At 46.2% G+C, this 24,647-nt stretch overlaps 2 protein-coding genes across 3 annotated transcripts in view; one reads left to right on the top strand and one right to left on the bottom strand.

Moving 5' to 3' along the window:
• Positions 1-6,787, top strand: part of PDZD8 (PDZ domain containing 8) — a 77,054-nt gene extending 70,267 nt beyond the window's left edge. The window contains exon 5 of the mRNA XM_082719191.1: positions 1,636-6,787. Coding sequence (XP_082575317.1) covers positions 1,636-3,839 — 2,204 coding nt within the window. The 3' untranslated portion in view covers positions 3,840-6,787. The remainder of the gene's footprint in view (positions 1-1,635) is intronic.
• Positions 6,788-7,273: 486 nt separating this feature from the next.
• SLC18A2 (solute carrier family 18 member A2) overlaps positions 7,274-24,647 on the bottom strand; it is a 38,220-nt gene continuing 20,846 nt past the window's right edge. Inside the window, exons 11-16 of one of the 2 annotated variants that reach the window (XM_082719192.1) lie at positions 19,683-19,761; positions 19,447-19,498; positions 18,349-18,412; positions 16,416-16,535; positions 16,148-16,281; positions 7,274-9,531 (exon numbers count right to left, since the gene is read on the bottom strand). In XM_082719192.1, the coding sequence (XP_082575318.1) occupies positions 9,427-9,531; positions 16,148-16,281; positions 16,416-16,535; positions 18,349-18,412; positions 19,447-19,498; positions 19,683-19,761 (554 nt within the window). In that variant the 3' untranslated portion in view covers positions 7,274-9,426. Of the gene's footprint in view, positions 9,532-14,548; positions 14,767-16,147; positions 16,282-16,415; positions 16,536-18,348; positions 18,413-19,446; positions 19,499-19,682; positions 19,762-24,647 lie in introns of those variants that run through there. The other variant, XM_082719193.1, reaches the window with a different exon arrangement.

The following is a 24,647-nucleotide window of genomic DNA, read 5'->3' as shown; positions in this document are numbered from 1 at the left end:
TTGATTCACATACTGAGGACAGGAGAAGGAGAAGATCAGAGAAGGGATTTTAACTAAGCTGAATTTGTTACTTCGAGAAAGCATCTAGGTGCTGATCTCCGGAAGTAATCGGATGTAGGAAAAGGATGAAGAGGGGAGACCAACCAAAGAAAATGTTGACAGTTGCAACCACTGAGGTGGTTGTGATCTAGAGAACTAGGACATAAAAAACCATGGGGACATTTGGTACAAGGGGCAGATATGGATGGAGAAAAAGAAAGCAGAGGTGGTCAGAACCAAATTAGCACAGTGATGTGAAAAACCAAGAAGAAGGTTTTAAAGGAGAAGAAGGAAGGGAATAAAGATATGAGCCAGGATAGCTGATGGAGCAAAGCCCTGAGGAAGATGGGGAATAGGATCCAAAGTACAAGTAAAGGGCTACTTCATCCTCAGAGATAGATTCACAGTAAAAATGACTGGCTAGGAGAAAAGGCGGCTGCTTGTTGATCTCCAGCAAATAAGGAGAGATCCCCTGCAGAATAAAAGACAGTCGGGAGGGTGGGATTCAGGGTTTGAGGATGGTGGGCCCAAGGAAGGGGGGGCTGGCAAGCTGGGATCGGAAAGCCAGGTAGTTAGAAGAGGAAAGGACCAGGGCAAAAGAATCCCAAATCTTGAAGAGAACATCAGTGAAATCTTGAGACTAAGGCTGGGGAGAAAAGCAAGTGGTGTCAGGAGACCAGTTGGACAGGACAGCAAAAGAGGAATGATTGGGCCTGGACATCACCACAGAACAGATTCAGTAACAGAGAGCATTGTAACGAGGAGGTGCGAAATAGGAGGTTGTGAGCAGAGATTAATTGCAAGTGAAAGACCTTTGATGTGGAAAATTCCAAGTGATAATTGGGTCTAAAGCATGATCTTGCCTGGGCAACTGAGGTGGGGGGGGATATAGGTTGAGGAACACTGAAGTCAGGTTGTTAGATGGGGCTGACGTTACTCTGATTTATTTAGGGTGGCCCTAAGACCTTTGGAAAACATAGACCCCTTCTCACCTTTTTCTAAGTCCTACAGAAAGGGCTAGCTTGGGTAAGTACCACTGGGGGAAGGGCGGGGGGAAGGCAGGAAACAAACATCTAAACATCTTTAGAGCCTTTAAAGATAACACCTAGAGCATCTCTAGAAGACTCCACCATGAAGCTGCTAGCTCTGATTGCCTCAGGGAAGAGACAGAGTGGTTGGGAAATACAGGTGGAAGGGAGATTTTTCACTCTACATTTTTTTCTACCTTTTGAATTTCAAACTGTGTTAATGTAGCCACCTATTAGAACATAATAAAATGAAAATTTAAGCTGATATTATCAATGTGGATAATAACCAACTTGTTTAAAGCAATTTATGCTTTCCTTGTTCTTTCTGGTCCTGATAAAAAGATTAGTTTGATGGGTAGGGCTAATAAAAAGAGTATGTAAAAGAGTCCGCTATTCATAACAACAATATTTTGCTAAGTTTACTTCAAGCATCGGGTCTCTGAACTTGATCATTCACCACATTTCTGTTTTGCTTTTCCATAATAACTAATGGCAGTTGCATCCAGCAAACTTAAGTGATTTTCACTGCAGTAATTTACATGTTTTCTCTTTTAAAATCTTACACCAGGTGTGAAAATCACATCTACCCTGCAAGTGCTGAAGCTGATCAAGCAGGCGGGGGACCGAGTGCTGGTGTATTACGAGAGGCCTGTTGGCCAGAGCAGTCAAGGTGCAGCGCTGCAAGATACTTTTGGGCAGTTGGAAGAAAACTTTCTGTCAAGCTCATGCCAACCAAATTATGAAGAGGAAACCACTGGGCTGGCAGTAGATGCTGAAAATAGAGATTTGGATTCTGAATTTGAAGACCTGGCAAGTGATGTCAGAGCACAAAATGAGCTCAAAGATGAGGCTCCATCAGTAAGTCACAGCCCCAAACGTACTCCAACAACACTTTCCGTTAAACCCCTTGGAACAATATCACCAGTCTTAAACCGTAAATTAATTGTAGGAAGTCACCCACCACCACCAAAACCTCCATGTAAAGAGGGAAATAAACCCTTGGCCCTAAAAGCTTCTGAGATAACAGACCCAACGCAAGTGTCAAAACCCACCCAAGGATCCACTTTCAAACCACCCGTGCCACCACGACCACAAGTGAAAGTTCCTTTGCCTTCTGCTGACACCCCAAATCAGACAGAACCAGAGGTCCTCCCTGAAAAGCCAGAAAAGGTGCTGCCTCCTCCTCCTGCAGATAAACCTGCTGAAAAGCAAGCGAAAAATATGGATCACCCAGAAGATGTAGCTCCATCTAAGCCATTTTTAGCAAAGCAAGAAGTGACGAGAGATTTTACTTCAGAAAGCTCCTGCCCTCCTAAGGACAGTTCAGATGACCCACAGACGTGGGAATCATCGGAAATTCCTTACCGTAACAAGCTAGGAAAATGGACAAGAACCAGAGCAACCTGTTTCTTTGACATAGAAGCGTGCCACAGATACTTAAACGTTGCACTATGGTGCAGAGATCCTTTCAAGTTAGGGGGTCTTATCTGTTTGGGGCATGTCAGCTTAAAACTTGAAGAGGTGGCTTTGGGGTGCCTGGCTACATCAAACATGGAATACTTCTCCAAGTTCAGACTGGAAGCCCCCTCACCTAAGGCAATGGTGACGAGAACCGCGCTGCGCAATCTGAGTATGCAGAAGGGCTTCAATGACAAATTTTGCTTTGGTGACATTACCATTCACTTCAAATACCTGAAAGAAGGAGAACCAGACCACCCGATAGTTACTAACTCAGAGAAAGAAAAAGAACTCCATTTGGTCGAAGAGGTTTCTGCCCTACCTAAAGAGGAGCAGCTAGTTGGACAGATGGGTTTAACAGAAAATAAGCATAGTTTCCAGGATACTCAGTTCCAGAACCCAACTTGGTGTGATTACTGTAAGAAAAAAGTGTGGACTAAAGCTGCTTCCCAGTGTATGTTCTGTGCTTATGTTTGCCATAAAAAATGTCAGGAAAAATGTCTAGCGGAGACGCCTCTTTGTGGAGCAACTGAGAGGCGGATAGACCGGACTCTGAAAAACCTCAGGCTGGAAGGACAAGAAACCTTCTTAGGCCTGCCTCCTCGTATTGATGCTGAAGCTAGCAAGTCAGTCAATAAAACAACAGGTTTGACAAGACACATTATCAATACGAGCTCTCGTTTGTTAAATTTGCGCCAAGTCTCTAAAACTCGCCTCTCTGAACCAGGAACTGATCTAGTGGAACCTTCTCCAAAACACACACCCAACACATCAGATAATGAAGGCAGTGACACAGAGGTCTGTGGTCCGAACAGTCCTTCTAAGCGAGGAAACAACACAGGAATAAAGTTGGTGAGGAAGGAGGGAGGTCTGGACGACAGCGTTTTCATCGCAGTTAAAGAAATCGGCCGTGATCTTTACAGGGGCTTGCCTACAGAAGAGAGGATCCAGAAATTAGAGTTCATGCTGGATAAACTGCAGAACGAAATTGACCAGGAGCTGGAACACAATAATTCCCTTGTTAGAGAGGAAAAAGAAGCAACTGAATCAAGGAAAAAATCCCTTCTTTCTGCTGCTTTGTCTAAATCAGGTGAAAGACTACAAGCTCTAACACTTCTCATGATCCACTACAGAGCGGGCATTGAAGATCTTGAATCTTTAGAAAGTCTGTCTTTAGACCAGCACTCCAAAAAAATAAGCAAGTACACAGATGATACAGAAGAAGACCTGGATAATGAAATCACCCAACTAATAGACTCCCAGCCATTCAGCAGCATATCAGAGGACTTATTTGGCCCATCTGAGTCTGTTTAACAGACAGCCCGTTTGAACTTTTCGAGTGATTTCGAAAAAGTTACATCTCGAGGAACACAGATAACCCGTGTGTAAGCCCTCTTCTGATGCACTTCGGCCTGCTTCTCCACAGCCATTTGCTTATGTAAAAACAAGAGTGAAAAAAGGTTGTTTTCCAGCAAAAACATGACCAGCTCACTAAATTGGTTGTTTTCAGATTGCATTTATAGCTCTGCTTTTTAGGTTTATACTGGGAATTTATTTTTACTAATTTATTTTTAACTTTTTCTAATTATGTAATTATGTAAGCTAACTTTCCATGTTTATGTACGTGTGATATCTCATTGTGTTATTTTCCTTCATCATAGTTTTTGAAGGAGTGTTAAATAGGATACTGTCCAGATCCTTGAAATCTTTTCATTTCCATCACGGTTACAACAAGTTTGCTGCATGCCCAAATTGACAACGGCAATCATTGAGGGAACAGGTTTTTGAATCTTTGTGTTAGGAAGTTTGTCATCTCTATTTGCTTGAAGTTTTTGTTAATTTGGGGTTTCGGGGATGGTTTTTTGTTTTTGCCAAATGTAACGTAAAAGCAGGTGCTGCACCTTTAGTCAGTTACACTGATTTAGTAAAAAATAATAATAATAATAATTTACGCATATTGCTTGCTTTCTATCCTGTGAATTTTTTTCTAGTTTTTGTGCAGTTTTAGTTTTAGTGAGACTATAGTTACTAATTTGAAGAGGTTGCATTGAAAAACAAAATGTAATAGGGAATAGAGAATGCATTTGGTCAAGAATTTTGTAGAGAAGATTACTAAAAAACCAGTAATCAGTAGGATTTTGAAATATAATCTTTTGAAATGTTGATGCTTTCTCCTTTCAAATGGAAGTTCTGAACATTTGATTTTTTTTTTTTTTTTTTTTTTTTGGCTTCAGTTCTCCCATAGGAAATAAAGCATGTCAAGGATAAAGTTTCAAGGGGCCAGTTCTTAAAATGACCCAGTGTTGATAACTGGGTTTGGCTGTTTTGTTTTAGGAACATTTTCATGCAGGAGGATGTAAAGGAAAGGAATCACGCAAGATAGATTTATTGTTTTTCCTACATGGTGCAGGTTGAAGGAAGGGTGGTCATTCTGAACCCATTTATAGTTCAGTCTTTTGTTTAAGAAAAAAGAAAAATTAACAGTATAGATACATAGGAATTGGGATCAGTTCTCTGATAATAAAGATCTATTCTGATACTCGGTCCTTTGTGTGGACCCCAGTGATATGTGACTAAAGGAAACCATGTGAGCATGACCTCTGTTGGTGTATCATCAAAGTTTTGGCCTTTTATATGTCTGTTTTCCTCTTATAGGTATCTCCTGTGATAATGGGCATATAGTAAAGATTAACATGAATTTAAAGCTAGATGGGACAGTTTCGCTAGCTGGTGGGAAGAGGCAGAGTTAGTTTAAGGTGTGATAGGATTTTGGCTCAGGGAGACTCCAGACAAGAGTTTAAAGCCAAGCTCTTCCACTGGCCAGTAGTGAACTTTATAACCACAGGAGGTCCCATGCTTCAGTCTCCCCAGCTCCAAAGTAGGAATAAACAGTAACTACCTCACAGGATTGTTGTGAGGAGAACAGAACTGCAGAAGCTCTCTGAAGAGTAAAAAGCGATGCAAACAAAAGGTATGACTCAAATGGGGGACAAAAACATTTTTGAAGGTAGAAAAGTTATTCTTCTGTTACTAGTGAAATATTAGAAAGTACCTTTATGGCCAAGTTGATAATAAAAATAGATCTGTGTATCCCCTTTTTTGTTGTTAAGCATGCTTGCATTTTGAAAGAACACTACTACAGAAATCTGTATACACCAACGGCTCTGAAAGCTAAAAAAAAAAAAAAGTTTTGTAATGTGCTTGAAACAATCTGCCCAATGTAATCACCAACTTTTATATTAACAAAAAATAACTTACCGGTGATGACCTGGAAGGCCAGTGTCTGTAAGTGGCTGGCGTGTGACGGATGACACCACAGAAGGTACAGTGACATCCGAGCGCGCTGCTGAAACCGATGTATTTGAAAGAGCTGCAGAAATAACGCAAAATTTGGGTTTCATAAAAATCTCCTGTTTTAAAAGTATTTAACTCTGTAGAACCACAATTATGAAAAGCTCAGTAATGCTGCTAATGATATTTGTAAGATCTACCTTTAATGTAGTGCAATATTTTTATATCTACTGGGACAGGCAGTAGAGGCCTCACAGCCGTGCTTTAGTGCAGGGGAGGGGGATCACTCCAGATAGCCTAGGGGATCGTGAGGCTCAGGCCTCCGTGGAAACAGTTGTATTCTATTACATTCCTGATGTAATCTTGCTGCCATGCTATGTTATCAATAGCTAAAAAATAATAAAAAGAACTACCACAGAAAACAAGAATATCTTCCTTTGCTACCATCTGAAAGAGATGATTGCTGCCTTCTCTGGAGTGACCGCCTGGTAGAGCTGGGCCGTGCATACAAGCTCTTCACCAAGTCCACTTGCGCTAAACCAAGTTGCTATTTTGAAATTTGCCTAAAAGCATTAAATTCTGGTTTCGCTATTGTTTTTCTAAACTGAAATCTCAGATGTATGGATCAGCCCTGCTACTTATTAAGAATTTTCTGTATTTTCTGTATTTCTGGTATTTCGGTGAAAAACTAGGTTAAACAATCAAGCTGAACAATATTTTAGCACTGAGTCAGAATTAATATGCTACATTTCCTAAAATCGAGCCCTATAGTCGAGGATCAGAATAGTTAAAACACTATTGGCCATTTTATGATTTTGAGAGGAGGAAACAAGGTGAAGATTGGAGGGTTCTGTCAAGCCCTAAATTTATCTGGATTTTTTGAAAGGCAGGTTGAAAATACTTGGCTCCTGATTATAAGGATGAGATCTTAATTTCCCTAAAAGTGAATAAATTTAAAATCACTTTAAAAATGTATTGTCTTTCTTTCTAAATTGAGATAATAGCTTTTCTTCAAGAGAAGGGTTTAGAACCCCTCTAGGATCTGAGTAGAACTGCAGTTGTCACACCTGTGAGTCTCACGCCTTAAAGAGACCCACGCACATACCCTGAGTTGTCTGGAGTTCAGGGCCCTGTGCCCTGTGGGCTCACGTGCAGAAGAGCTTAGTTACTCCCGTCAGATATGGTTATTTGTTCACGACAATCAGGAAAACAACGTGACTTTAGAAATGCAGGGGCAACTTACTGGGCTTTTCCACATTGACACCATGGGACTAGTTACAGATTGCAATTCAAGCCAATTTTGCAAAGCCAAAATGTACGGTTCAGACTAACCTGAACTTTACCTGATGCCTGCAAGCAGAGAAGAATAGTTTTTAATTAGATATTCACAGTCAATACCTTACGCATTTTATTCCAGCGATTATGTCTGGTTTATAAAGGAATACAAACAGGCACAGTAGTGTTCAGAAGATTTATTAAGGAAACTAGCTAAAACATGTATGCACATACACTTAGCAGTCAAAAGAAAAAACTGAATATTCTTTGCTACTTCAGTGTTTTTGTATCTACTTTGCCAGGTACAAACATAAAAACCCATCTTTGCTCAAACATTCAGGAAGCTGTATATTCACGGTTAAAGTGATACACACGTTAAAAGGGGGGAAAAAAGCCTCACTTCACAGTCCTGCTAACCCCAGAATTTTAGTTCTATAAAAGACCTTGTGATTTTCCCCCTCCCAGATAAAACTGATACTTTTGCTCCCCAAAACAGTTCTGAAAAACCTCACATGTCTTTTTATGCTCAGTTTTAGAGATCAACAGTGGCCATGCCTCTGCCAGTCATTCTCGAAGAGACTGAAGCCTCAAAGGCAAGAATGAAATTGGAGTAAATCGTACAGTACTGTGGTCAGGGAGAGCCACAAAGTCGCTCCCCTGTGGGAGTAGAAAACAATCCTGCTGTTAGCCATATGAGAATGCTTCTAGAGCCATCTTTCAAAGTCACAGACTCGTGCAAGTTGCCCAGTGCAAATGTGTGAGTAGGAAACTTGTCTGCTTCCACCACACTGCCCCTGAACACCAGATTTCCAGTCACTCCAAGAAGCTTCATAAAGCAGATGGGAAATAGCAGCTACTCTCTTAGAGAACGACGAGGTCAAGTCCTTGTTCTAAAGTTCCTTGCTCCTTGTCCAAGTTAACAGAAACACAACTTTAGCTTAACAAAATACAGACATGGGTAATTTTTGTTGATTGCAGAGCTACAGAATTAACAAGTATTATCTGAGACATTCTACACTCCGCACACTCCAGTCACATCTCGCATAAAACATGACGACAACTGACAGTGCTAACACAGTATTTGCTGATGAACTGAAAAGGCACGTCAATGTTGTCATGCTTAGGAAAACCACATTATACACAGCACTAGATGATAGAAGGATACACAGACATTTCTAGATGTTTCTAGGGTTTTTCTGTCTCTGAAGGGAATGTGTCCTGACCTATTATTTTTACCTGTTTTCCTAACATGATTCAAGATAATTTCATTCTTCCTCCATCTTCATTTAAAATTTGTTTTCACATTGATGTGAACAACCTTCAGAAGTCTAAAAAATAATAGTTGCGATTCAAAACTTAATAGATTGCTAGAAGACACTTGGATAACCTCTTAACAGGTTAAAGATATAGTCAGATTTTTTCACCTCACAGCAGCTATTAGGCTTTTAAATTTCTAAAAGTTGAACTAGACATTAATGTATCTTATCACGCTTAAACCTTGACAGTGCAAGGTGTAGCTACCCTCAATTTTCTTTCATCCTAAGACAACCAAGTATATATTGGAAAGGGAAAGCTAGTTGTTCATAACCATACTTCTGGGTGCTTTTCTCTGCTTTCACAACATTTACTATTTTTCCCTATTGCCTTTAGTATCTGCTGCCGGCCACATGACATGTGAATTTATAATTTACAACCATCTGTTTCCAGGTAGATGATTGCATAGAAAACTAATGCCAGCTACAATTTATGGGTAAGTCCAAAAGAGATGGACTCAAGTTCCTGTCCTCTGCATTTGAGAATACTAGCTTTTAGCTCATAAATACACACATAGTAATTACAAGGTAACCGCCCTCAGTGTCACATCATATGCTGTCTTATTTGACTGTTTCTCAGACTTCCTTCTAGTTTCTCAGTGTTGGAAGTGTCTCGGAGATAATGTGTGCTTTAATTTTAAACACTCATTACCAATATTCAGAAAAAATATAAGATTTTTTTGCCCAAGTGTTCATGAATGTAAGTTTTTTTAAAAATTATATTTGATTTGGATTCAAATATTTATAGATTTACACTATATTTCGTCAAAATATATTGTATAATATTTAATAAAATCAAATACATAAAATAAAGTTTTCAACACTATTTATACAAACCCCTAGAAAAGCTGCTTTTTCTTTATAAGGCTGTTGGCAATCCATCACAACCACGGAGAAGAATGAATAACCTTTGGTTGTTTTGCTTTCACCAGGGATGAATGGTATGACTAAGACAGTTCCGGAGGAGCCATTTCACTGGAAACACGGTTTTGTACAATTAAATTTGATGACTTCTGAGGATCTCAGTCACTTTCAGATTCTTCATCATCACCTATCGGACGCGACGGGGTGTTATTCTGGGTGTACATTTTTGTTTTAATGGGGCAGTTGTGATCCATGAGAATAGCCTGAAAGAGAGCAAAGTGCAGGTGCGTTAACCTGTCACAGCGAGAAGATGGCTCTCACCTACCATCTGTAAGGGTTACTAGCTGGAAAGCTGTGTCTAGCACCACGCACGGTCAACCAGCCCTTCAGTGCCACTGCCAGGCGCCTGGCCCAGAAGCCTTGGGGTTCCACCAGGAGGGGCCCGGGCAAGAGAGACTGCGGACCTGGTCTCCGCCCGGGCTGTGAGGTCCAGCCAGGACCACCTGTGAGCCGCGAGGCAAGGGCTACGGCAGGTCACGCTCAGGAAGAGTTCTATTTAGAATCTTGGAATTGGGACTCGGGGGGATCTTGGAGGTCACCCAGTCCATCTGCTGTGCACGGATTTCACTGTGGCAACACAGGAAGGGCACATGCTGTCCTTAATGAGGTGAACTCCTGTTGGACGTGTGCCTGCGGCTAACCTGTGTCCCTTGTTTCTCGACGTGGATCCAGTTCTGATTCCAGCCATCTTCACAGACTCCTCTTATGGTATTTTAAGACCACCACCATGGCCCCTTAGGTTTCCCTACACTGAACATCACGGGCCCATATGTTTTCATAAACAGCATTTCCAGAGCACCTCTCCCCAAATCCTGGGTGTCTTCCTCTTGCTCAAATGTAGGATTTAAAACAACACACACAAAAAAACACTCTCACGAACAGAAAAATCTTGTGCCTTCTCATTGTTACTGAAAAATAAACAGTCCATTGATCCTCAATTGGAAAACATCCTCAGTAAGTCCTGGTAATCATGTTTCCTCTTGAACATGTGCAGACCAAGCCTGCTGTCTGAGCAAACAGCTCCCCCTTATCCTGCCAGCCCCGTGCCAGGCGATCCCGCTGCAAGACCTCCGCTTCACGAGCACTCTCTGAGGTGGGCCAACAACCCTGTGTGTATGCACAGTAATTAGGGAACATGACCTTTACTGCATGTAAAGGAACGTACTGGAACGGGGCAGATGTGCGCCAGACAGCCCTGTGCCAAAGTCTGTTCCTGCTGGAGTGAGGGGGCAACAGCCCTGCATGGCAGGACACCGGGTACAACTAACGGACTCTCCCACCAGCTGTGCCTTTCAGAGTCTTACTCCACATAAACTATTCTAATATCTTTGTGTACAGCGTGAAAATCTACATGGAAGCATTCATCGTTAAAATTTTTATCTCATGTTGGCCTATTGCAACCTATCTTGGTGTTTGTCAGCCCCCCAGGTCTTGCCCCATACATCTGATAAGTTCTGTGACTCCACTCAGTGCCAGCCCATTTATCATTTGCTGAAAAATTCTAAAATTATCTGCCTGGGTGACATGTTAAGATAACGACTTCCTTGACCCTCTATGGCTGTCAGCTCAAAGTGTCTGCTGCAATTTTTTTTTTTTTTTAATGCTTCGTGCCAAGTGACTTAATACATGTATTTAATAAAGAGCTCAATTTCTAAACCTCAGTCACTGAGGCAGCAGACATTGTCCATCAGGACCATTCTCCCCATATGGATGTATCCTTGTTACACGAAAGGTTTAACCCCCAAAGAGCTCAACGTCTTGTGTCCTCAGAATAGCGATCCTCAAAGAAACATGTACGGAGGGCACCTGGGTGCTCAGGAGGTTAAGCCTCTGCTTTCGGCTCAGGTCATGATCTCGATCTCCTGGGATCGAGCCCCACATCAGGCTCTCTGCTCAGCGGGGAGCCTGTTTCCCCCTCACTCTCTGCCTACTTGTGATCTCTGTCAAATAAAATCTTTAAAAATATATATAGACAGGAATCGCTTGTGGGGAGGGGGAGTTAAACCTGAAATTCAGGTCCCTAACCCTTCATGGCAGTGGTGTCAACATGCTATGAGAAGCACCAGCCCAGTGACACGGTATCATCCGGAACCGCAGCAGGGCCGACGGCTGGCACCTGCTGCCCTGCCCCCCAGGTCCATCCTCTCCCTCGCAGCAGCTCTGTGACTTCCCTCTAGGGGAGGACCGGTCCCACCACACTCAGGTGGAACGCTGGCCATGGGTGACGTGCTCAGGGACAGCTGTACAGAGGAGATGGGATGTGAGCAGCACCTTGAAGGGTGGAAAGGATGGGCACAGCAGAGGAGCTATAGGCACAGCCTGAATTATCTACTTGACAAGCCACTAGGTAAAAGAGGGACACGGACACCTGGGTGGCACAGTCGGTTAAGCAGCGGACTCTTGATTTTTGGCTCAGGTCATGATCTCCATACTGGGCTCCACACTCAGCATGGAATCTGCTTGGGATTCTCTCTCTCCCTCTCCCTCTGACCTCCCCCTCCCACACCAACCACTGCCCCAACTATCACACTTGCTCACTCTTGTGCTCTCAAAAAACAATAAGTATAAAAATAAAAACAGAAGACACTAAGTAAGCCAGCGTGGCTGCCACAGAGTTCTGATGATGAGGTACACGGACATTAATTAGCCCAACCACAGCGAGACCACAGGGCCCTGAATGCCAGGCAAGGGGCCTCGATCCCTGACCACAGGCCCGAGAGCCTTGGGAAGGATGGCCATCGCTCTATCCTGCTCGTAACTGCCTTCTCTCTCTTGGTTCAACCCCCCCGCTCCATTAGACCTGACTCTGCATATATGCAGACTTCTTAAGAATCCCAGAAACCTAACACTGGGCACCTAGTATGGACTCAAGCAGCAGTGTTGCAAGGGAAGAAGTTCAGTCATACTGATGACGGGGGCATGGAACAGACTTCAGTGGTCAGGAGTTACCAATGCAGAAAAAATCATATTTGCACACAAAGCCTATTCCAGATAGATAAGGTTTTTTTCTCAAAATACTGTTTCATTTCTTTCACAACCTAGCTTACTGGCTTCTGAACCTCTTTTGAAAGGCAGTGTGACAGTTCTGCTTTTATAACAAGTTATATGTGATCAAAGAAGCCCGATGGCATAATGTAATATTCCCAAAGTTCCAGGGACAGAGAGAAGCGAACAGGATCCAGTGGGAAAGTCAAGTATGTAGAGGCCACAAAGAGCCAGGCTCAGGGAGCCACCACGTAATTTAAGCCAGTGGTCTGCTGGGAAACAGTGTCTGACTCTCCACCGAAGACGAGAGGGAAGAGGAGGGTGTATGAATTCACAGCACAGCCCAGAGCCTGAGATTTGAACCTCTGCCAAATGCCTGGTTTTCCTATCAGACACAGAGCAGAATGAGGCTCTCCGAAGTGGCAAAAAGCTTTGTTGGACCAAATGAAGTATATAAATTAAATACCCAGCTGGGGTACTGAGACAGGCAGAGCACTGGAGGGCATACCCAGGCTGGGCAATTTTGAGAGGTGTCAGGCCTGAATGCTAGGAAGTTTTATTTACCATATCTATAGGAAAAAAAAAAAATAGAGATGGTTTTGCATATCCACTATGTAAATGTCCTGTAAAGGGATATATTTCTATAAATAGATTAATACAAGCAGGTCTTTGCCTGGCCCCTGCATTCAGGAAACAGAGTCCCCTGGAAGGACCCTAGAACAACCATGAGAGAGCCAAGAGTCCAGAAACTTCAAGAGTAAGACGCAAGAAACGTGCCCTATCTTCAAAAATAATTTTTCAATCTGAAAAAATATCCGTATCAGCACACAGCTATTCTCAGCCAGATATTCTGAGAGCCATGGGCTGCATGTCATTGTCATGTACCTAACACAGTTGTCGGGGCGCCTCGGTGGCTCAGTGGGTTAAAGCCACCGCCTTCAGCTCAGGTCATGATCCCAGGGTCCTGGGATCGAGCCCCACATCGGGCTCTCTGCTCTGCGGGGAGCCTGCTTCCTCCTCTCTCTCCCTCTCCCTCTCTGCCTACTTGGGATCTCTATCAAATAAATAAATAAAATATTAAAAAAAAAAAAAACCACACAGTTGTCCTCACATGGCAGAGTGGTTATTTCTTACACTTGCAGAGGGACCTGAGCGGCAAACAGGTTTTTTTTCCTCCACTGAACTGATGATGAAAGAAAGAGGAAGGGGGGGAGGGGAGGGGAGGGGAGGGGAGGGGAGGGGAGGGGAGGGGGAAACAAAGAAAGAAGGAAATCGAATACACCAAACAGAAGAAACACTCAAGTGCTCACAAACTAATTCATGATTCTGTGACTGGGGACCCATGAAAACGGCATTCGATCTTCCAATATAAAACGGCTTAAGTCCAAACGTCTCATTATCAGAACACTGCCTAATGGAAGAATTATTTGCTCCCGTTTCTAGGCCATTTTCCGGCTCTCCCGTCCCCTGCATTTGGTAACTGCTCATCCTGAAGGCCAGCACTGGTCGGGACTGGATTTTCTCAAGTGGACAGTAATCGGTTCCGTCCCCTCAGTGACACTGCCAGCCCAGCCTCACTCCCCCGATCATGAGGTTTCTTCCTGCTCTGCCGGCTCCGCGAGCAGGCAGCCGCTGTCAGCCACCCTCAAAGGCTACCATTCCACTAGGCAAATGCAACCCGGTGTGATACCTTCAACGAAGGGCAGCAGTTACGAGCAGCGAGATGCACGTTCCTCCCAAGTTTTTAATGATTCCTCTTGCTAGGCATGTATCGAGGACTCTGACATTTTACAGTGAAAGTGGCTTTCTGGAAGCCTGCAATGCTTGCTGCTTTGCCTCTCAAGATTGTCTCTTCCTCTTCCCTCAGCATTTTAAAGTGAACTAAAGCACAGAATTACATGAGGGAAGAGAAGAGGCTCCAGGCGTCTGCCTGCTTCCTGCAGGGCCTCATGGGGACCCCACAGCAGTAGCTGGTGGGCGGGCTGATCCCCCATTCATCCTCAGCCCTCGCTCATTTCCTCCGACGCCCCAGATAAGCCATCACACTGCTGCCGACACACAGATAACCCAACAGCCACTAACGTCCACTGCTTGGCTAAGGAAACCATTCAGCAATCCTGGGGTCTCAGTAGCAAAAGGAAGTGCTCACCTCACAGAGGGGACAAAGGGAGGACAGCAGGGGACCTCTGAGTGGACAGTAAATCAGAGCACTTGGTAAAAGCAAGAAGTATGGGGTGGCACTGGAAATAATAACACATTTATTGAGCATTTACTGTGTGCTGAGCACAGGGCGAAGCAACCTGTAACATTCTTCTCTGAATCCTCACGGCACGGCAATGAGGCAGATGCTTTCATTTCCCCCATGGGACAGTTGGGCTCCAAGGCCATTCCAGCCCTTCACCATCTCCCAAGAATCTTAAACAGCCTCTTGGGTGACAGGAGCATTTGTAGGTCTGGTTTTGGAAAAAAAAGGGTTGGGAATAACCTTCCTTCAGCCTTAAACTGATACAATGGCAACAGAATGACAGTTTTTAGCTGTTGCAGTGTCAGAACTTTCTGACCCTGGCTGGGGCAAGGCACAGTGCCTGGGTCAGGCCAGAAGACAGGTAGGAAGATCAACAAAGCACTACGGGTTGTTCAGAACTGCGGGGGGGGGGGGGTTCTCAGCAAGAGGAAGGAAACAAAGGGGGGGGTCTCCATCGGGATATTTCCGGGATATTTCCACAACTTCCATTCCTTTTCTTTCTGTCAAACGGGTTGTGAGCGATTCAAAATTACCTCAATAAAGGCCATAAGGCCAGTGCCCAATGCTGAATATATTTCTTAAATACATTGAAGGAATTGATGAATAGAAAGAATGCTCCGAACAAATAAAGGCGCCCATAGCCTAACTTTAGAATCTGCGTCTGTTTTTAAACCCACTCTTTGGGGAAATTCATAAAAGGGCAGTTTGAGAAATGCCAAAGCATCAATACCCACTTCAGTTCGACCATCAGAAAGAACTTCTGATGTATCCCCAAGAGAGCATCACAAGTGACCCTCATAATCACAAATACCGTCTCTCCCCGCCTCGGTGATCTCATTCATTCTTAACCTAAACCACTCTTCTTCCAGCGGGATGAATCTGTCACCATGTGAGGTTTTAAAAACTCCCACCACCAGGTCTGAGGGCTGTCAGGTTAACATGACTATTGCATTTCAAAATTCAAGTTTAAAACCAATACGTGAATCTGTTCAGAAGAGGAACAGCTTATACTCAATTCTGTATATTTCATCTGGATATGACTGTGGTTGTGAAATTGTGAATTTAAAGGTTACCCATGCTTCTGTGTGCCCAGAGGTACATATATGATAGTTTTCCAAAATGCTCTGTTATCTCCAGAATCTTTTGCAATAAGGACTGAAACACTATTACTGAAAGCTATAAGGCTTAGGAGAAAAGCAGACAGCACCAAAAATGGCTAATCTTGGGACTTGGCACAAGAGGCAAAAAAAAAAAAAAAAAAAAGAAAGAATGTTCAAGATTTTGAAGAATTGAAGAAAATTACACTGAACTACCTTACCCCGTGTCTGGCTGGCAAAAGAGCTATACAGACTGCTAACATATGTATAAAAATCATTTCATTCTTCACATTTATAAACAAAACTTTTGAGACAGCAAAAGAAATATGGTCCATGTGGTATACACTCAAAAAGAACTCTGACCATTTATGTTTGAGTGTTCTGCCCAAAAGGAGCAGAAATGTATTTCATAACTAAGCCATGAAGAAACTACGCAGAAAACCATGCTAAAATGATCAAGAAACACTTGACTGCATCCTAAAATTTTCTTACCATTTTTTCTTCCTTGGCAGGTGGACTTCGAAGAAAAAAGCAGAGAGGAGCAAAAAGAATATCAATTATTCCAATAATGGTCATGAGCCATGGAAATCCAATTGCCTTTGCGACAGCCCCACCAGCAGAAGGACCTTTCAGGAAAGAGAGAATTAGATCAACCTCTCTCCAGATGTCTCACAGAGAGAAAGACACAAAAGTTTAAATAATTTTCAACCATGATCATGCATTAAGCTGAAACGTTGTTTTGAAAAGCCAGAGCCCTTACCTATGGCATATCCCATGCAGAATGCCACATCGGCAATGGCATACACACTCCCGTAGACGGACACGTGCCGCAGGTCAACCAGGTAGCCCATGATGGGCATCATTGATGAATCCACCATTCCTGCGGACAGTCAGGGAACATGGTCTATGGAGAACGGACATACCCCGAAAACGCAGGGAATATCAGGGACCGTGTCCGAACCTCACAGCCTCACCAGTTCTTCCCCAGTGGTCACTAACCGTCACTGAAGACCGACAGCCAGTCGTGGAGGCTGGGACTAGAACCCAGGCCACCTTTGCCTGTTCTCCACCTTACCTCACCTGTCCTCCACGGTCTGAAGGGCCCATTCTCCAAGGGAGAGCTCCAGTCCTCTGGTGACTTCCAGACCAGGCTTCACATCCAGGGGGGTTGCTGGCTGCCGGCTACCAGCCGTGTGGACCCCCTCACTTGCTTCCAGTACTTTCCAGATTAACTCTCTTCCGGTCCACAGGCCCCTTGCCCTCACCCAGGGGTCACACCTACAGACCTCACACCTTAGCCTCACACACGGACCATAAGAAGAAGTTGGAAAGTATCGGGAAAGACGGGAAGGAATCAGGACATGAAGCTGTCTGAGGGATTACCCTGCCCTGCTCTCGGAAGAGACTGAAAGAGATCTGCTAATTTGGGGCTCTAACACCAACACCAAGGCCAGTATTAGAATCCTTTATTCCTTCATCAGTCAGGGACAGGCAGCCTAAAGAAAGAGCATGTGTGCTGAGGCCCGGGCTCATGGCCCTGGCGGGTGAGCACGGCCTTATCTCTCCAAACACTGGCTTTCCCACCCGTAAAATGGTGCAGATAACGGTCGGCTATGACGAGACAGTCTGTGGACACCTCCAGCGTGTGCTCCAGCGCTCGCTCCCTCCCCTCCACCAAGTACTAACGGCAAGAAGGGGAGGGACGTTTCTTTCATTCAGTGAGTATGTATTCATGCCCTAACCTGTGGAGGGTGCTGAGGCCATGGGGTGAGCGAAATGGAAGGTTGGAGGGGCCACAGGGAGTTGAAACATGCATCACGGTTGTCATTGACACCATGAGGTGCCGCGCGAGGACAAACCCGACCCAGCCTGGGGAGTGTGCAGAGCCTCCCTTCTCTCTTCCCACTGCACTGAAGATTCACTTCTTGACAGATTTAGCATTTACTCTTATTAGGCCCCATGTGTATATTACAAAGGAGAAACAAATGTATACTATTTATCAAAAGTGTGCTGGGTGCCTGGGTGGCTCAGTGGGTTAAGCCTCTGTCCTCCGCTGAGGCCAGGATCTCAGGGTCCAAGGATCGAGCCCCGCATCGGGCTCTCTGCTGAGCAGGGAGCCTGCTTCCCTTCCTCTCTCTCTCTCCCTGTCTCTCTGCCTACGCATAATCTCTGTCAAGTAAATAAATAGAATCTTTTAAAAAAAATGTTCAGGAGGTTTTTCCTAACAGGTGACTGTCCCTCACATTACAAAGACTCGTCCCTTTGAAGGCGAGAAGTCCTGCAGCTCGGTGGTGATCAGTGCCTCCGTTCCTCTTTTCTGTACTAAACCTTATAAAAAATACAGGTGAGGTCTATGCCCACACCGGGTTCATGGGAGCAGTTCCGTGCACAGACCTGAGCCCTAAGAAACGGGCTCTGAGTGAGGGATTTTCTTGTTTGCCCGAGGCCAGCCACGGAGCAGCTGTTTGCCTCTGTAAATATCAGGCTTTTCAACGTACTGATTTTCTGGAAATAAATGACCAGCAGGCAGAAGCAGGTCTATCTGTCGATAATCGACAGGCTGCCCACAGCCTCCTCTGAGGCTTCCGGAAATTTTAGGTTGAGGAAATAGACTCTGCCCAAATCAGACGAAACCTTTCTTAGTCATGGAGAAAACAAAGTTTCAAATTTCGGCATAAAGTTATGTGACTTACCAATTGCAAAGCCAACTCCAAAGTTAGGAGCTATGAGTCCATAAATGTTTTTTGCAAAAGGAATCTATAAGAGGAAACAACATTACACTAGATTCACAATATCCAACTGTAAATCTTCCAGGAAAATCTTCAGGACATGCCTTCTCAGGCCTAGTGTGCTTGTTTCCTTCTGAGGGAAGTGGGAAGAAGGAAGGGGACGGGGCTTGGGGGGAACCGGGACCTCCAAGCCTATAGAAGCTGAAGCTGAAATGGGTTTCGCGACCACCAAGGAAAACTCGCTGACTGCCGGAGTCGAGATCGGCCTGGACCTCACTCTACTTCTGACAAGGACCAGGAGGCCTCACTTGCGGTGGATACTGGCCATTGGTAGAAGGTGTTTTATTCTAGGAAACAATCTTGCTATTGTTTCGGCTGGTAGTCTGAAAGTGTTTTATATACATTATTGATATATATATAAATGTACACATATATATTACACATGCACACACATATATAAATTTATATGTATGTAACTTTATATTTATTATAAACTTTAAATAAATCTATAATTTTATATGATCATATACAATTATATAAAATTTTATATTTTATATATAAAAATATAGAATTGTATATAAAAATATATAATTATATAATTATAAAAAATTTGTAAGTGAATTTATAAATAAATTTATAAATTTAAGTGAATTAATTTATAGGTAAATTTATAAATATAAGTGAATTCATTAATAAATTTATAAGTATAAATTTATAAATATATTTTTTGAAAATTTTATAAATATATTTATAATATACATTATAAACCTCACAGTGTTTAAGATGTTGGGGGGAGTTGGGCACTAACATACACAGTATGCAAAAAACATGCTACATGACCTCCAACTGATTAACCTCAAATTAAAAATCTATTCCTTGGAGAATCTTGTCCAAAACATTTAAGAAGATTAAAAAAAAAAATTAGAGGAAAATGGAAGAGGTCATAAAACCAAATATCAACAAACTTTAAATGGTTATAAAAGGCTTCCTAGGGAGTCTAGTCCAAAGCAATAGTTTTATTTACAGAGCATTACCCCTTGTCAAATATCATCTTTTACTCACACATAAAATGCTGATGCCAACAATTATCATTCCTAGAAGAGCGCAAAGCCACCTGCCAAAAAACAAAACATAAAAAAGCACCTTTAATAAATGACCACTTCGAATTTTTCCTCAGGTCAAATCTTCAGTGGAAATCAAAGCAGTTGCCTGTGCTAAGTAAGGCAGAATCATGCAGAATTTGCCTCAAAGAGCTACATTTTTCTAAGAGAGTGGGCGCTGTCCGCATATCATCTTACCTCCCCATTTTGTGCGCGAGCATCCCAAAAATATTGGTTCCGATGAGATAAGAGATGCTAGCTGGCAAGAAAGCGATGCCTGTAAATTTATGAAAAGGACACCTTATCAGTATTGATCATCAGTCAACTGTTAGAAAAAGTAATAATTGTCAGACACCACGATGCTGATGAGCACCGAGGAGAGAAGCCCCAGGACCTACACGCAAGCAGCTAATATCCGGTGGCGGACGGATCCAGACTGGACCCCATGGGCCCGATCTGTCCTCACAAAGCTGCTGAGACGCTCCAGAAATGAAATCCGCTCCTCTATCAACAGCTCCATCTTCCCTCCATCTGTGCCTGCTGGTGGCTGCGTGCGACCTGACACGGGCGGCTCCCGCCGCGGGAGTGGGGCCACTGTGACCCCACGCGTGCCCCCAGCCTCACCCCTTTGTAACTTTACCACGGAAGGAAGACACAGGCATTAGGGGAAAAACGTGGGAACATTAAGGACCAAGAAAAAAGTTAAAATCATCCCAAACCCCCTCACTCTGAGGATGCGCACGACAGTTTGTACCCACGAGTTCGCACACACTCAGATAAATGCGCCCACACGGGACTGTAAGAACAAAACAAAACAAAACGTGGCTTTATGTTATTGTTCTACGCCCTGCTTCTTTCGACTAGCATTATGAAGATCTTTCCATGTCTGAAAAAAGAAATGTCCATGTGGTCCTTTTCTGTGACCGAGGCACGTGACAGACATTGACATGTCCAAGGTTCCACGCTCTCCCAGAGACCTGGCATTCCTGGGGCCAACCCTGTGCCGATTTCCAGCTGCGGGTGGCAGTGGTTGCCTTGAACATCGTCTGTGCGTTGAACAGAAAGCCTCCTCGAGTCCCAACTGCCTGGCTGCGGGGATTGGTCCAGATCAGCTCTGTGTGGTCCCCATCTGTCATCACAATAGACCATCTCTTCTCGAAAGATGGCTTGTCAAACTAGTCATACTTTTGGTGTTCTTCTTGGACTCAGTTATACCAGGTTTGATTCTAAGCCTTGCCCACAAATGGTGAGCGCTGCTCTGTCCCCGATCCCACGACTGTAACAAGCCAGCACACACGCCAGATGCTAGACAGTCAGCAGGTGGGCACTGCTCTCGAAACGCACAGGGCCCGCGGCCTTTCTCGTCTCGGCAGCTCAGCAGCGCGCAGACAGACAGGTGGGATCTGGCCCCCGTCAAGCATACAGCAGCCTCTCCCTGCAGCTCTGCGAGCACGAAGGCCGTCAAACCCTCCAGGAGGCTGAGCCTGCCAGCACAGGCTGGATTTCAAAATGATCCAAAACCAAATCATCCTGGCCTTGGTGATCTGGGAAATGAGAATAAAGAGCGATCTCACTGCTGTGTTCCGGGAAACCATTTCCACCACGCTTGCATACAGGTGGCGAAATGACAGCTGGGCACAATCAGATTCAGCAAACACGACTGAGAGCATGGGCCCGGCTCAGGGCTACAGCGAAGCCAGTGGCCACAATGTGGCTCTGGTCGCCATGAGCACGTCTCCAAAGGAAGGAATCAGATGACGACTGAACCGGGACGGGGCAACGTCAGGGAGCGACGCAGGTACGGACACAGTACAGGTACGGAACCCAGAAGCTCCCCAAAGCAGCTCCTAACTAAGCCCAACCTTGAACACAACGTCAGAGAGTTAGTCTGGAGAAAGAAACCATGAAGGCCTTGGTCTCAGGACAGGTGTCTGTGGGGTCTGGGGAGGTTGTAAATGACGGGAGGAGCAAAGTACACGTAAGAGCACAGGTGCCGTGAGAAATAGCCTCGACACTGGGCCCCGGTGTCCGAGAAACAAAACATGGGGGGAAGGGCCTGGAGCCCCTCAGAGAAGGCAGCTGCTCGTCTTCCCAGACAGGAGGACCAAGGTCCCAGACTGGAATATCTGATTTTTCTAGAAAAGCCTCAACTCGAGGTTCTTACATGAAACCTCTTGGGATGCATAAATGTTGGTGACTAAATGTTAAAAACACAAAGCCCTCACAGACTGACACTGAAGCAGCCAACCAATGCCCCCGCTCCCCGCCCCAGGGCTGAACACCTGTGCACTGAACTTGGTCCACAGACATGGCCGTGAACTGGAGCCAGTGGAAGCAGATTGCAGAGAACCCGGCCAGGAGCCCTGCTTCCTGGTGAATCCTGACTCTAGGAGCCAAGCCTCAAGGCAGGGTCGCCAGCGAGCTCCAGAAGAAGCCCCAGATAGGCTACAGCTTCCTGACTTGCCAGTGGGGTGCTAAGCTCACCGTGGGACCCACACGTGGGCGCCCCTTATTTTCCACCGACAGCAGAACCTCTCAGGCCCCAAACTGCAGTGTCATGGCTCTCCAGGAAAAAGCACCAGAAGTCAGGCAAGAAACAAGATGTCCCTTTCACAGACTGGTGGAGGCTCCAGCAGGTTACCGTAACCTCTCAGAGCCCGGGAAACAGCGACCGTTCCTAGAGCACGCAGCTCACCGGAAGGCTTTGAGGTTCAGAGGGCAGCCCACCCTCCCCGTCTGAGCCCCCTGCCCTGTCCCTCCCTGTGGGCACCTTACTGGCCTTTCACCCTGGTGGCCTGGCCGGCCCCAGACTGCAGCGAGGTCCTAGCAGGCAGGGGGACCACGTCATCTGTTCCGGGAGGCAACCAGGCGGCGCTTGGAACACGGCTGAGCACTTAGGGGAAAAAGCCCGTGTGAGGACACGGACTTCACAGAATCAAAGGTATTGAGGGAGGCCACTGTCCCTCGCAGGCAGAGCCCCCTTTGTGCAGCATCCTGGGGGCGAGAGGCGGCGGTGTGGTCTGGAGCTAGAACCCTCTTTTTCTGACTTCCGGCTTCAGACGTCAGGCTCCAAGCCCCGAGAGCTGTTCTACCACAGCTTCGGCCTCCTCGGCATGGCCAGGGCCCCAGCACAGCACACAACCGACAACCCGTTCTAGGGACTCAAAGAAACCTAGAAACCTCAGTGTGCCTCCCGAAGCAGCCTGCCGGGTGTCCCAAGAGACCACCTGGCTTTGCTCAGAGACCCGGGCTGGAAGCCCACTGCTCTTCCAGACAGCTCTGTGAGGACGGCTCCCGCCAGGGGCTGGTGTCCTAACCCCAAGCCCAGAGCTTCCCATCTCTTCCACCCGCTGACCCTGCTGTGCATTCCAGAACCTTCCACCTCCTCCCCCAGCCTGGCCACCAGCACGGTTTGGCTTCCCTGATGAACCACCACCAGGGCTCTGGGTCGTGGCCAGTGACTGAGCACCAGCTGCCTCCCTTGTGTACAAGTTCAAGTAACTCCTCTACCTAGAAACGTGGTGCCCAGGACTGACCCCGCCCAGCTCCTTGCTGGGTGCCCAACAGTGACCACTACCATCTGAGGAAGGTCTGGACGATTCACAGGGCTGGCTCCACCATCCGGCCCCTGGGTCACTCTGGGCTCCGGAGGCAGTCACACCTGCTCTGGCCCCGGGGAGCCACCACTCATGCAGCCCTCATGGGGCTCATGCACACTGACCCGCACCCCCATCACACCCCCGCCGCCCTCCAGGCGGTGTTTTCCACCCCAGGGCAGGACTCTACCTTCTCACCAGAGAGAGTCCTTCTTGTTCCTTTCAGACCTTCATTCTGCCCAGGAAGATCTTTTTGGATCTGTCACGAACGGGTCAATTTGACCCTCCCCAAACCTGTATGCTGTGCAAATGCGACCAGAAGTCTTTGCATCTTCCCAACACAGGAGAGACGTGTGGATCGGCCGGCCTGCACACAGTGTGGGGGCCACACGTGGGAGCCTCTCCTTCTGCTGGGCCCCTGCTCTCCTAACTGGGGTGCCTGTACCTCCATACTTGCCCCTGCACCTACGAGAAAGTGTACCCACAGGGACTGTCCGCCCATGCCTGGGCTTTCGTGGAAAGCCTGGCTTTGACCACAGGTTCGCCGGGCACAAGAGGGTGAGGCTCTACCTGCCACAAAGCCCCCAAGGAACCAATGCTGGACATGCAGCCCCAGAAGGGATGGTGGGGATGCATCCGTGGGCTTCTTCTGAGCTCCCGATCACCTAGTCCTGAGGTCCGCAAGGGCCTGGTCCAGAACCAGAGCGGGGCAATGATCCGGGTTTGGCCTCCCTGGGAGGCTCAGGAGGCTGCAGTCCTCACATCCCAGAGTGACAGCATATGAGCAACCCTCTTGTCTTGGGTACCCAGCCAGGCTGGCCCTGAACATGCCTGAAGGTCAGGGCCGGTTGGGAGTGGAGGGGCTCCCCTGCCCAGCAGCCCGGAATCCGAGCCTCCATCCTGCACTGCACCAGGACACCTCCTTAAAGAACCAGAAGAGTCTGGCTCCACTCTTCTCTGGGCTGCATTGCCCAGAGCTTACGTTCCCTTTCAGTGTTTATAGGCCTCACCAGGAATGGGGTCCCTAAGCCTCCTGGCATCAGGGAGAGGTCATCTGACCCCAGACCTGAGGGAAAGAGAGATGCCGTGAAAGCATTCTCCCCTTCCAACCCAATCTCAGGGCCGACCCCAAGCGGCAGTGGTGTCTGGGCAATGGGCTCATAGGGAGCCTTCTAGAACATCGGCAGCCAACATCTACTGTCTCTAAAAATCATGGCCCGAACCACAGCGTCAACAAAACAACCATGGATCACCCAGGGAGCTGGCAAGGCTCATGTGCTTTGACTTCAAGCCTTAAGGTCTTTTTCCAGAAATGCTGAGGGAAGCAGAGGGACAGAAGGGCTTCCCTTTTCACACTGGACTGGGGAGAGCTCACACATGGCCTCGCACAGGGAGGGGAGGCTGCCTGGGCCCCCTGCGAACGGCAGTGCCCCCTGCCACCAGCCAGTTCTCCCCACCACCCGCAGTCCTCATCCGGCACCCCCCACGGGGCCCTCCTCACCCCAAGGCTCCCAGGGCCTGAGGGGCTCTGGGAGAGCCGGGCCACAAGCTGCAGGGCTTGTGCTCC

This window comes from Mustela nivalis (assembly GCF_964662115.1).
Source record: "Mustela nivalis genome assembly, chromosome: 2".
NCBI lineage: Eukaryota > Metazoa > Chordata > Mammalia > Carnivora > Mustelidae > Mustela > Mustela nivalis.
This window is presented reverse-complemented; position numbering and strand designations above follow the sequence as displayed.